Genomic DNA, 12,695 nt, shown 5'->3' on the forward strand with positions numbered 1-12,695 from the left:
GGATGGGTATGGGTTAATCCATATTGACCCAAGTAAAGGTTATTATAATACAAAGGGTTTCAAAAACCATCAAAAAAAATTCAAAAAAATCAATAAAAAATAATAACTCAAAATATAAATAAAAAACTAAAAAGGTAAAACAACTAAAATGTTTCCCCCGCCATCCTCGTTTATTAAAAAAAATCCCAGTTTTCTCTCGGTTCAGATTGGTTTTGGTTCTTTCTTCGTTTTTGGCCGATTTCGGTATATATTAGGTTTCGCTGTTTTCGATTTCGAAGTTTTCAGTTTAGGTTCGGTTTCGTGAGTTTTGTTTCAAATAGAATAGTATGGAGCTTGTTTTAATCAATTATAATCCATAACCAAAAGTTACTAGCATTTTCCCTAACCCATCTCAACCTTCTTAAAAAGTTCTTTGATCCATCCTGACCTATTTCAATTTTAAAAGTTATCCATATTGACCCAAAACAACCAATTTAGGTTTGTTTTGCCACCCCTACGGCCACACACATCAACAAACACAATTAATACATTATAATTCTTAAAGCTTATTGAGTTTGGCGGTAAAATGCCCCAAAGAAACATGATGTGATGGTAAGCTGACGCCACAATGCCACATCTGTCATGTGTATTTAGGGGGCCTAAAACAAAATACAAATTTGGGGCCCTGGTTAAAAGTAATTAAATATCTTAACGTTCAACTCAGATTGGAGCTTACAAGCCAAGTCAGCTTCACTCGTATTGTTGTTTATCGCAAGCTCGGGTGTGAATTTACACTGGCTCGTTCTTTTAACAACCTTAATGAAACGTTTAAAGCACAATGTCATTGAAGAGATTGAACATATGCACTGCAAAATTTCTTGAATTTAATACTACAATTCAGTAGGGCGAAACTGTCTTTTACTACTGAACGCGCCACCAAATTCCTCAACATGGTCTCAGCGGTGTAATTTCATGATGTTTTATAATCAAATTAAAACAGAAAACATTGTAAACATACAACAGGGATCTAACTTATCTTGATGTCTCTAAGAAGCCGAGCAGCCATTGATCCATATCTTCTGGCTTCCCAGTCACTAAGAGTCCGGATTTCTTGTGGCAATTCATTATCATTATCATTATCAGCTTCATCTTCAATCTTTTCATTTGCATCATTTTCGGTAATGGGATCAAGATTTATAATTCCTTCTGGGGACTTTAAGGTCATGATGTAAAGCTGTATACTTGGATGCTGATACTTCCTGTCCATCTATTGAGGAAAAAAAAACTTAAATTAAAAAAGTGAATCTTGAATCTTGAAAATGAAGAACATTTATAAACATGTTTGTAGTTGTGAAATCAGGTATACCTTTGATTTGGGCACTATTTTCACCTCAAAATGCTTCTTCCATAACTCAATCATTTGTTATGAACATTTGTTGAACGAATTTCATACCCAATCTGCAATAAAAGAGCATACGAAATGTATATAAGAAATGAATGTGCACAATAGTGAATAGGGCAGTGATTAAATGTTGTTTAGTAATCACCAAAATCGTGGTTTTGGGCCCCGACAGTGCAAGCATTGTTTGCAATAGTGGTTCCAACAGATGCTCAGCATAAACCTTGTAGTAACACAGAAAAATATTGTCATATAATTATGAGTTAAGAAGACCAAACCAATTAAAGTGAAAAAACACGGATTCCGGTTTTAGTTAAACATACAACATCAGTGCCAATAATGTAGTCAAAAGGTGGATCGAGTGCCCTTATATGATCATGGTTGCCCCAACTGAGCTCTGCAGCAGTTATGGACCCGATCGAATCTGAGAAGATGAAATAAAAGAATCAAATATCACGTTCAAAGATTCCAAAGGTAACATATGATACTTCTTTTCTAAGGTTGTTTCTGCTGTCAATTGTACATAAATCAATATTTGTGGCGTGTAAAGAGAAGTTCCTGAAATCACCGTTTAATATATGTGCGTAATTGTTATTTAATCTTGTTATTTTAGTAATATTTTTCACATGTTTATAACAAAAGGTAACAAATTAATTCATTTAAGAAACAGATGAGCATTATTTATTTATTCATTCCCTGTCACAAAGTGCGATTTTTGAAATGAATAGTTGTGAATTATCAATATTCCCTTAATTACCTTTATCAATTATCATCATATCTTGCAAGTTCTCCAAATTTATAAGTATCTTTCATGCATTAACGGTAAAATTGCCATTATGCCAACTAAAAACTGCATTAACCGTACATATTTTAAATTATCGGGCAATTATTTTTGTGATGAAGTAATGATTACACGAGCAATCTTGACCCATTTGCTTTATAATGGGTTGATATGTAAGCAAAAACCATTAGTTTAAAAACAAAATGGAAAAACAAGATAACTGAAACTTTGATGCATAATTACTGAACTAATAATTAAAAAACTCAAGAACCTGCATCAGGATTCATCTGCGTGATTCGCGAAGTATTACGTTCAACGTTGCGCATTAAAAGAGGCAAAACCTCAACTTGGTCTGTTGAAACAACATCACACCCAAGCAATGCCATGCCTAAAAACACAATCATCATACATCATATAACAAAATATAAGAATATACTGATATGCTGCATACGTGAGAGATCTCACCAAAACCTGCAACACCGCAGCCCGCTCCAAGTTCAATAACACGTTTTCCTTTCAGTTTCGATGGACAAAACCGCCCCTTCCTGCAATTTTTCTCCTGCAATATTTCATCCATAAGCATACATTCATACAAAAGTAACCATATAATCAATCATTCAATCATACATAATTAACAAGAATTAGAAATGATAATTGTTACCAGATACTTGACCAATACCATGGAAGCATCCCACACGGTTGTCCCTAAATGCTTAGAATTTGGATCCTAATAACCGAAGACACAAATCTTACAAGCGCATATGCTAAAAGCAAATACATTCAAATGTGTATATAATCATGTACCTGTGAAAACTGGAGCTGGTATCCCATGACTTCAAACAGAACAGCTGAGGTCTGTGGTGAATTCAACCTAAAACAGAAATATTGTTATTATTATTAACAAGTACCAAAAGCAGATTGAAAAATTGTAAAGAAAGTATTATTACCTATCAGCATCCATTCAATAACTGGTGTTCAATTTCACTGCAATAGAAGTCAAATAAGCACATATACATAACACAAATTAGGGGGATTTGGGGTTTTCTAGGGTTTTGATTATTGAGGCATATGATCGAACAGATGGTGATCAACAAATTCAGTAGATACAGAAGACAGAAAGAAAGATTTACCTTGACTATCAACAAATTCGAACTGAGTGGCGGCAAATGATATACCCCAAACGATTTCTGGGTATATCAGTTTTGACTGTCGTGGATCGATGACGTAATTATTACAATAATAATCATTTTTAGTAACGAAAAAAAAAACTTGAAATTTAGGTTTGTGGCTTGCTTGATAAAACCTATAATAAAACTAGCTAAAAAAACTTGATTCAAAACAACTTGAACTAAGCTCGCTCATTTTTGTAACATAGCCAAAATCGACCCAAGCTCGACTCGAGTCATGGCTTGACTCGTCGCCTCGATCTTAGGCTTGTGTAACTTCAAAATCATGCTCGGGCCTTGCTGAGCTGCCTCATTTAATTTCAAGCTTGGGCTTGAAACGACGCTGACTCAGCTCGTGAACAGCCCTAGTATAAGCCCAGTGGTTGTTGTAAAATAATTTTAGGAGTATACGAGTTGTTAATAATAATAAAAAAAAAGTGTAAATTACAATTTGTGTTCATGTGGTTTATGTGCGGTACACACTTGAGACCCTATTTTACATGGTGGCACAATTACAAACATACTTGTGTGTAACGTCCAAGAAAACGATGAATAGACAGAGGGACACAAGCTGACCCCGCCTGTAAATCACAAAGGTGTTGTTTGTTTTTCCTCAAAAGCACTTCTCCACCTCTTTTGTCTGCACTGAGAAGAGGGCGCGCAGAGCTTGGGCTCTGCAGCTTGTTTGTTTTTTCCGAAGACGTTTCATTAAAAAACGTCTGCGCGCCCTCTTCTCCCAAAAGTGTTGGTATTATTACTTCTGACCTCTTCTACCCATTCTTATTTAATCGATCATTCATCAGATACCCCAAACCCTAACTCCACTCCTCCTCCTAACTCCTCTCCACTGCCGCCCAGCTCCTCCACCCTGCAACCCGCCGGCTGCATCCACACCGCCGCCGCTCCACTCACCACGCCGCCGCCGCTGCTCCTCCACCCTGCAACCCGCCGGCCTCTTTTCTCTTTGTCCAGGTTTAATACTCCTCCACCACCACCACCACCATTGCTATAATCTAATTACCTATTCTTTTAATTTTATAAGTGTGTTAGATTGTTAAAGTTTAGATTGCTAGATTTTGTTAGTTTGTTGTTAGTTTTGTTGGATTTTGTTAGATTGTTAAAGTTTTAGATTGTTAGATTTTGTTAGTTTTTTGTTAATTTTTTTAGATTTTGATTAGTTTGTAGAAAGTTTAGGTTTGTTAAATATTTTTAATACTTTGTTGTTGAATAAAGTTTGTAGTGTTTTGTTAATTGTTATTAGTTTGTAGAAAGTTTAGGTTTGTTGAATATTGTTATTAGTTGTTGTTGAATAAAGTTTGTAGTTTTGTAAATTGTTAAAGGTTTTTGTTAGTTTTGTTAGATTGTTATTAGTTTGTAGAAAGTTTAGGTTTGTTGAATATTGTTATTAGTTGTTGTTGAATAAAGTTTGTAGTGTTTTGTTAATTGTTAAAGGTTTTTGTTAATTTTGTTAGATTGTTATTAGTTTGTAGAAAGTTTAGGTTTGTTGAATATTGTTATTAGTTGTTGTTGAATAAAGTTTGTAGTGTTTTGTTAACTGTTAAAGGTTTTTGTTAATTTTGTTAGATTGTTATTAGTTTGTAGAAAGTTTAGGTTTGTTGAATATTGTTAATACTTTGTTGTTGAATAAAGTTTGTAGAAAGTTTAGGTTCGATGAATTGTTGTTTTAATAGAATTGTTGTTTCTTGTTAGTTGATCATAAAAATGGTAGAGAAACAACATTGGTCGAATGAGCAAATAAAATGTTTATTAGAAACATGCATTGAAGAGAAAAACACCGTGGGTAAAAAAGGGTTGAGTTTGCACAAAGACTCGTGGGCTAAGGTAATACGGGTTCTTAAGGAAAAGTTTGGATTGGATTTGACTCAAAAACAAGTCAAAAACGCCTATGATAATCTTAAAGCCAAATACATAGGATGGTTGTATTTGAAAAACAAAACCGGCAACATCTACAACCCTCAAACAAATACCTTTACCTTAACGAACGAGGAATGGGAAGACTTTAAGAAGGTATGTTCATATATTTTTATTTTTTAACATCTACCTCTACCTTAAAGTCCACCCCTAGTTTATTTTTTAACATCTACCATTATTTTTTAGGGGCATTCAAAAGCGGCATCCTTAAAGACAACTCCATTAGCATTTCCGGAACTTCATGCACAACTGTTTGATGAGAATATTGCCACGGGGAATCGCAAGTGGACCTCAACCCAAACATCAGTGGTTGGATCATCCTCTTGTCATCGACTCCAATCGGTCCAACAACTGATGATTATGGACAACACAGAAGATGATGCCGGCACTAGTCCTACTACCGGGCCTACTACCGAGTCTACTTTTGAGCCTACTCCTGAGCCTACTCCCGAGCCTACCCCCAAAAGGGCTAAAACCTCAAAACCATCATCATCTGTCACTTTTGAGGATTTAGCACTTGACATGAAAAATGCTTTGCGACATTTGACTAGGGAAAAACCTGAAAAAAAAACGCCCGGTAGTTACAACAGTTGTTGAGTGTTCTGAGAAGTTAAGTTTGGTTGGGTTAGAGCCGACGGACCTTCTATATTTGGTTGCTTTTCATATTTTTGAAATGACCACGGACATGAGAGAGGCGTGGATGGCATTGCCAAATGTTCCCGTCGTGTTAAAAGGGTGGATCGAGATGACGGCTAAAAATTTAGGACTTATGAAGTAGTTTTTGTTTTGTTGAAAACATTATTTGTTTTTGGTGTATGTTTTTTTAGTTATGTTGAAAACATTCTATGCTTTTTGGTTAAGTTTAACACATTGTATGTTATTTTATAGCTATGTGACATGGTTGTTTATGCTTTATGATAATGGTTGTTTTGTTATGGCTATGTGACATGGTTGTTTATGCTTTATGATAATGGTTGTTTTGTTATAGCTATATGACATGGTTGTTTATGTTTTATTAACAGGTTCATAATGAATAATGATGAGAAAATACTTCTGGTAGTTGTTATGTACTTGTATATCCGCTTTTTTTGGAAGAGGGGTTTGAAACGAAAACGAGACAATGATTCGACAATAACGGGACATAAATACACGTTAGAGTTATTGCAAGGAAATCCCAAACAATGCATTGAATTGTTACGCATGTCCCGTGAATCATTTGTTCGACTATGTGCACATTTTAGAACAAATTATTCGTTAAAGGATAGTAAACATGTTTCGGTTGAGGAAAAAATGGCTATGTTTTTGATGATAATCGGCCATAACCAACGTTACGTGGTTATCAAGCGTAGATTTCAACACTCAAAGCAAACAATTCATAAATTCTTTCATGAAGTGTTGGATAAAATGATGCTTTTCGCCAAAGATATAATAGTACCAACTTCTTTTAATCCGAATCCAAACATTCCGGGACATAACAAGAGGCTACGAAAGATTTTTAAAGGAGCGGTTGGTGCACTTGATGGGACCTTGATACATGTTGTTGTTCCTACTAGGCAACAAGATTTATATAAAGGAAGGGGAAAGGGTGATTGTTATCAAAACGTATTAGCAATTTGTGATTTTAACATGATTTTTACTTTTCTTGTGGCCGGATGGGAAGGGGTAGCACATGATTTTAGAATATTATCAGAGGCATTATTAGATCCACACGCGCCATTCCCATTTCCACCATCAGGTATTTTTATTGTTTGTTAATTATTTCTATGTTAGTTTAATATTGTAATTAATTGAAAATATTTACAGAGAAATACTATCTTTGTGACGCCGCGTATGCACACATACGAGGATTTATGGCTCCATATCGTAATGTGAGGTATTGGCTTGGAGATTTTCGTCGGAGACGTGCGTTAACCAATAAAGAAAAATTTAATCATGCACATGCAAAACTTCGAAACGTCATTGAGCGTGCTTTGGGTGTCTTGAAAGCAAGATTTCCTATATTGAAGAGGATGACACCATTTCCATTGGAAACACAAAGGAAAGTTACCGTTGCATGTTTCGCGCTACATAATTTTATTAGGAAACAAGGTTTGGACGATGAGTTGTTTACACAATACGATCAACCCAATGTGTCGATTGGAAATAGTCGTAGGCAAATTGATGCTGATGAAGACGAGGTTGAAGCACTTGGCACTGCATCAGATCGGGAATATATGACTCAGTTAAGAGATGAAATTGCTGAGCAGTTAATACAAAATACGGAATAAATGATTTAAAAAATGTTTGTGGTATTATGAAAATTATTTCAGTGTTGTTGACTATTATTTAAATTTGAATGTTGAAGACCTTTTTTATTTATATTTCAGTTTATTTAAATTTCAGCTTATTTTAGCAGTCTGCAGACGTTAAAAAACAAACAGTCTTCTTGTTGCAGACTGCAGAGTTTTGGTCCACCTCTTCTGCTACAGATGTTGGCAGATGTGGTTTCGCAGTCTTCTGACATTTTACCTCTGAAAAACAAACAGCACCAAAGGCTCCCCATGGTCGTTTTTTAAAATAGAGTCTTAAGTGCGTCCCCACCCATAAATCACAAGGATGCAAACTGCAATTTACTCAAATAGTAATAAATAAAATTATCACATCACGTTTGTCTAAAGTTTAAATTAGGTGTTTTTAAATACAATTTGGAGTCTATGCGGTGTAGAGAGAATAAGTGATATACAACCCTCCGTATAATAATTGAATGAAGAATTTGAGTGAGAGACGAGATAAAACTGGTATTCTGAATGAGTTTTCTAAAAAGTGTTTTTATAGATTTGTAATCTAAGTAGATTTCCGTGTCATCCTAAAAATTAGTCAATGATGGTATTTATGACACGACGTATTTTGATCGGGTGATACACTTATAATTTCATGCATATAGACAAATTTTTTTTATGAATGACCAATTCTATTAGAAACTAACAACTAGTATAGCAAGAAGTTGGACGGGAACTTACACACCGGTTATATACTCAGATGTTACAACACTGCATTCAAAACAAAAAGTAAACATTATGCTTTTCGATCCACCCTCACTAATTTTCCTTATATGGCTATGGCTATAGGTTTAGTTAAAATGGTCATTCCAATTTTTTTTATAGCTTATTTCAAATGGCTATATGTTAAGTAAAATAGTCATTAATTCTAGTGATTTTCCATAAACTTTATACTACATCAAATGCTATGCTAATTCATTGTCGGGTCATGAAGGAAAGTGATCAATCATAACTCTATTCACAAACTTTAACCCTTTTTAAAATATAAATCTCGTTTGATTTAATTGAAAATTTTATTAACGTTTACCGTTGATTATGCATGATACTTTTAAATCATATTTTCCTTAGACTAACATTGATTTATGTTGTTAATTTAAGTGTCATCAATCGAACTTCACATATTAGAAAGTTATTTAAGGGATTACGAAATCTATAATTTCTACAGTCTACGGTCTATGAATATTTTAATCTTAGGCATAGCTATCAAAATCGAGCACCTTTTGCGCTTAAGCGCATTTAATGGGCGAGGCGAATTAATTGCGACTTGCATGCCTCAGATTTTTAAAGCGCCAGATTTTTATCCCATATTTCCATATGCGTTAAATATCATTTAAACAACCTGTTCCTATTCTCTAGGAGAACCTAAAACTCCACTATTTAAGGGATTCCATAATCAATCTTATCACACATAAAATCATTGAAGAAACTCATAATTTACAAGTTAGTTTTGTTCTTATCGATAATTATTTGATAAAAAAAATCATTTTGTTCTTCTTTTCAGATTTTTTTCTTTTTATTCTGCATTTTATGTTCTTTATTTCTTACAATCTAATCTAACTTTAATATTTGATTCAGTAAATGGCTAGTCAATCTCAGTTTGATGTTGCATCCTCCAACTCAACGGATTTCATTCTTTTTATCCTACATTTTATGTGTTCTATGTTTTCTTTGTAAGATGTACTTGGTATGTAATGTTTTGGATTTCGGTTTTTGGTTGTTTTTGAACTTTTTCAAGAATGAATGCTTGTTTTCTTATTAAGATGTTCTACTTTAGTTAAATTTTTGTTTTTTAATGTGCGTTTTTTTAAGCCGGGCGCTTTTTTTGCGCTTATCACCTGGGCGTTAGGCCCCACGTCAACGCTTTCGAGCGCTTATCGCATTTGATAACTATGATCTTAGGTTCATGTCTAATCTGGTTTGGACCGGTTGGTTCCATGTTCATCTTGTCACTACAAAACAATACACATAAGAAATGAAAATTTGGCAAACAGATATCTAATTACAAGTAAAATTTTCTTTCTTTCATTTAAGTGGAACAATATTCAAAAAAACAGCAAACACTTGAAACACTAACAAGTAAAAATCATTCAGTTTCTTTTTTCTTCATTCATGGAAGCTTATCATCCCCTTTTTGATGTTAGCTTTCCGGTAGTCCAGAGCTGCAACATCTGCAATGCAGCTACCGGTTGATCCATTGGAACCATGTGTCCAGCATCATGAACCTTAAGAAACGTAAGCGGTCCATAGTTCTTCATAACTCCAGCTTCTTTCCCACCAACTACAAACGACACATTCGAAGCTGCAAGAAACTGTTTCTGACCCGACCACACCATAGCATCAACCCATCTCGAATTCCCTGAAAATTTCTCATATGTTTTTTAATAAAAAAAAATTCTTTATTTATTTCAAGAGTTTCAGATCAAGAACACACCTAGCCAATTGCAAATAAGATCATATTCTCCAGCATATACAAGCAACTCAATTCCTTGCTCCAAAAGTGCTGGAATCCCAACTTCAAGATCTCGCATCCAATCATTTAGCATCGCCTCGTGTACTGCATCGCTACACGAAACAAAATCTATGTCGCTTGGTACACCTAACGCTGTTTTCACCGATGGTTCATTCAGGAAATTTTCCATGTTGGAGAAATCGTAGCATAAACTCCCCTGACATTGTTTCCTAATATCATAATACTACAAAGAAAAGAAGTTAACATTAGTAAATGTTGAATGGTTATGTTTTTTCGGGTAATATTGTTTGTGATCTTACATTTATATTGCCTGCAATATCCAAGATATCCTCGAAAATTTCCTGACAAGTTTCCAACGCCAACACGCATGTTGTTGTACCCGTTGTACCTAGAGACACAAGTGGCATACTTGATTTTGCCCAGGGAATGACTAAAATCACACACACACACACAAAAATAGAAATTGTTATATATGCATACCACATTATTTGATTGCCGCTTCACAATCGGGTATTTGTTGGTTTATCTGGGAGTAATCTGATTGTGAGATCAACTTATTAGCCAAAGCGTAATCGGTGTATGCTTTATACTGGATTGCAGGATCTGTAAGCCCGTTTCCAATTCCAAAGCCCTTCAAATTTATATGAATCCCTTGTTTGTTCTTGTTCCCTTGATTAATTCGAGCAGCAAAGGCCGGAATGTAGTGCCCGGCATATGATTCTCCAGTTATGTAAAAGTCGTTGTTGACATAATCCGGATGTGCCTTGAAGAATGCCTACATTCATAAAAAAGTTAAGTTTAATCCAACTCAACAAAAATGTTAGCAGGATTTATTATTCATTATAGTTATTATTATTTGATTTATTGTTTATCATTATCACATTATCTTGTAATTCGGTTACACCTATATATTTGAATATGTGAATCATTGTTGATTAATATTTGAAAAACCTTGAAGCAAAAATTAGTAGACAACTTGATGGAATTTAGGTTTAGCAACAAACCTGCAAGAAGTAATAAAGATCATTGCTGACACCGGTTTCATCGTGGCGGACGTCTTGGTCGCTAGAACTATAACTGAAACCAGTTCCTGTTGGTTGATTGACGTATATCAAGTTCGAAACCTGTTTGAAAACTAACTTGTGAGCGTCACTTGGTACGATATTTTATAGAATATTTTGAGCCAAACTAAATGAACCTTATCCCAGCCGTAGTCGTTCCAGACAAGAGACAAGTTGTTGGTAAGTTTAAAAGGGCCATTTTCATAAAAAAGAGCCAGTGAACTACTGCACCCTGGTCCCCCGGTTAGCCATATAACCACTGGGTCACTTTTGGCCTTTCTTGATTCAAAGAAAAAATAGAACAACCTGCATATACAACCGAGTCCATGTTGCATTAAAATGGAATAAAAATATCATATTTTTGTAACTAACGAATCAATATTCAATATATATGATCAGTTGAATTTTATTTAACGGCTACATAACTTTTTGAAAGAAGAACAAAACCAAATTGGTGAATAGTAATTTATTTGTGTTTAATAATTGAAAACCAATTTTTTTTAATGACGAATTTCTTTAATTTCCGTCTTCTGTGGGACATAAACCCAAGGCACCCCCCTCTAAAACTCATGTGTTTAAAGACTTTTTTTTTAAATGTTTTTTTAAATGAAAGATTTCTCATTGAATTCAAAATTATTATAATAAAGTGATAGACAAGCAGACAACATGCTGTGTCGCAACCTCTTTTTAAAGGCTTTGCCTTTGTAAATGGAACTAAATAATAAACTCTGTTAAAAATAATGTAATTGTATATCATCATATATAAACTACACATGTGAATATGCATTCTTTCTAAGCACAGTGTATCCACTCCAATACTCAAATCATTAAAAGATTCTGTATTAGAAATAGTACCAATAGAATAAAGAAGTAGTCAAATTTCCCAACCAATATTCCTAACTTTTCCCAATCATCAAGATATTTTTAAAGGGGTAGGTTTTCCAAAACTTTTTTTTACATGATTTATATAACAGTACCAGTATAAATAAAAGGTGTTAAGTTGAAATCACGAAACGATAACATACCGGGCATCAACGGTGTGTTCAATGCGATAATATCCAGCGTGTTGAGCAAGATCATGAACAGTGGCTCCAGAGTCACCAAGAACAGATAGCGATAACCGTTTCTCAACAATTCCATATTGTGTAACTTTGAGTTGTTGATCAAGATATGACGAATGATTGTAGGACTTAACGATATTAATGTCAAGACTCGGATGCAAATTGAGGTCTTTGATGAGTTGGTGGCCTGTTTTTTTGAAAGGTTTTGAATGATGAAAAGAACTTAAAGAAGGAATAGTTCTTGCACATGATGATGAAAGGAAAACAACAAGAATAATAAGAGGAATGAGATAAAAGATGTGAGGAGGAGTAGCCATGATTGTGAAGATAGGAGAAAGAAGCAGGTTGTGTTATTGTGTGGGGGGTATGATGTGTATATGTTTGCTTGTTTCTTGTATTGTTTCACATACATAGTGTGTGTGAAAATGCGAACTAGAAGTCAAAAAGAAATTGTAAATGGAGATGATGCTCGATTATTTCCATAGCTTTGTCATTGGATAGCTTTCAACGGTTGTATTTGGACTCATT

The 12,695-nt window shown here is 34.5% G+C and overlaps 2 protein-coding genes and 1 pseudogene across 2 annotated transcripts; 1 reads left to right on the plus strand and 2 right to left on the minus strand.

Moving 5' to 3' along the window:
- Positions 1 to 1,496: 1,496 nt before the first annotated feature.
- Positions 1,497 to 3,037, minus strand: LOC143633128 (uncharacterized; the record flags this gene model as incomplete). Its single annotated transcript, XM_077101472.1, has 6 exons — positions 2,964 to 3,037; positions 2,821 to 2,886; positions 2,625 to 2,718; positions 2,431 to 2,547; positions 1,702 to 1,802; positions 1,497 to 1,601 (listed from the first exon to the last, which is right to left on the minus strand). Coding segments are annotated over exons 1-6 (510 nt in total), but the record flags the coding sequence as incomplete, so codon positions are not given.
- A 2,905-nt stretch (positions 3,038 to 5,942) lies between these two features.
- LOC143633129 (uncharacterized) lies at positions 5,943 to 7,524 on the plus strand. Its single transcript, XM_077101473.1, has 4 exons — positions 5,943 to 6,031; positions 6,146 to 6,199; positions 6,280 to 6,992; positions 7,061 to 7,524. Exons 1-4 carry the CDS (start codon positions 5,943 to 5,945, stop codon positions 7,522 to 7,524), a joined length of 1,320 nt encoding a protein of 439 aa, XP_076957588.1.
- Positions 7,525 to 9,666: 2,142 nt separating this feature from the next.
- LOC143633107 (serine carboxypeptidase-like) lies at positions 9,667 to 12,484 on the minus strand (annotated as a pseudogene).
- Positions 12,485 to 12,695: the final 211 nt, after the last annotated feature.

This window comes from Bidens hawaiensis, unplaced genomic scaffold, assembly GCF_021521415.1.
Source record: "Bidens hawaiensis isolate Kalapana, Puna unplaced genomic scaffold, B.hawaiensis_p1.1 tig00006617_1, whole genome shotgun sequence".
Classification (NCBI taxonomy): domain Eukaryota; kingdom Viridiplantae; phylum Streptophyta; class Magnoliopsida; order Asterales; family Asteraceae; genus Bidens; species Bidens hawaiensis.

Coding starts and splice junctions, on each gene's coding strand:
- LOC143633129 (XM_077101473.1), top strand. CDS start 5,943: ATGAGAGAGGCGTGGATGGCATTGCCAAATGTTCCCGTCGTGTTAAAA. Junction 6,200..6,279: donor GGTTGTTTTGTTATGGCTAT/GTGACATGGTTG, acceptor TTTTATTAACAG/GTTCATAATGAATAATGATG. Junction 6,993..7,060: donor ATTCCCATTTCCACCATCAG/GTATTTTTATTG, acceptor AAATATTTACAG/AGAAATACTATCTTTGTGAC.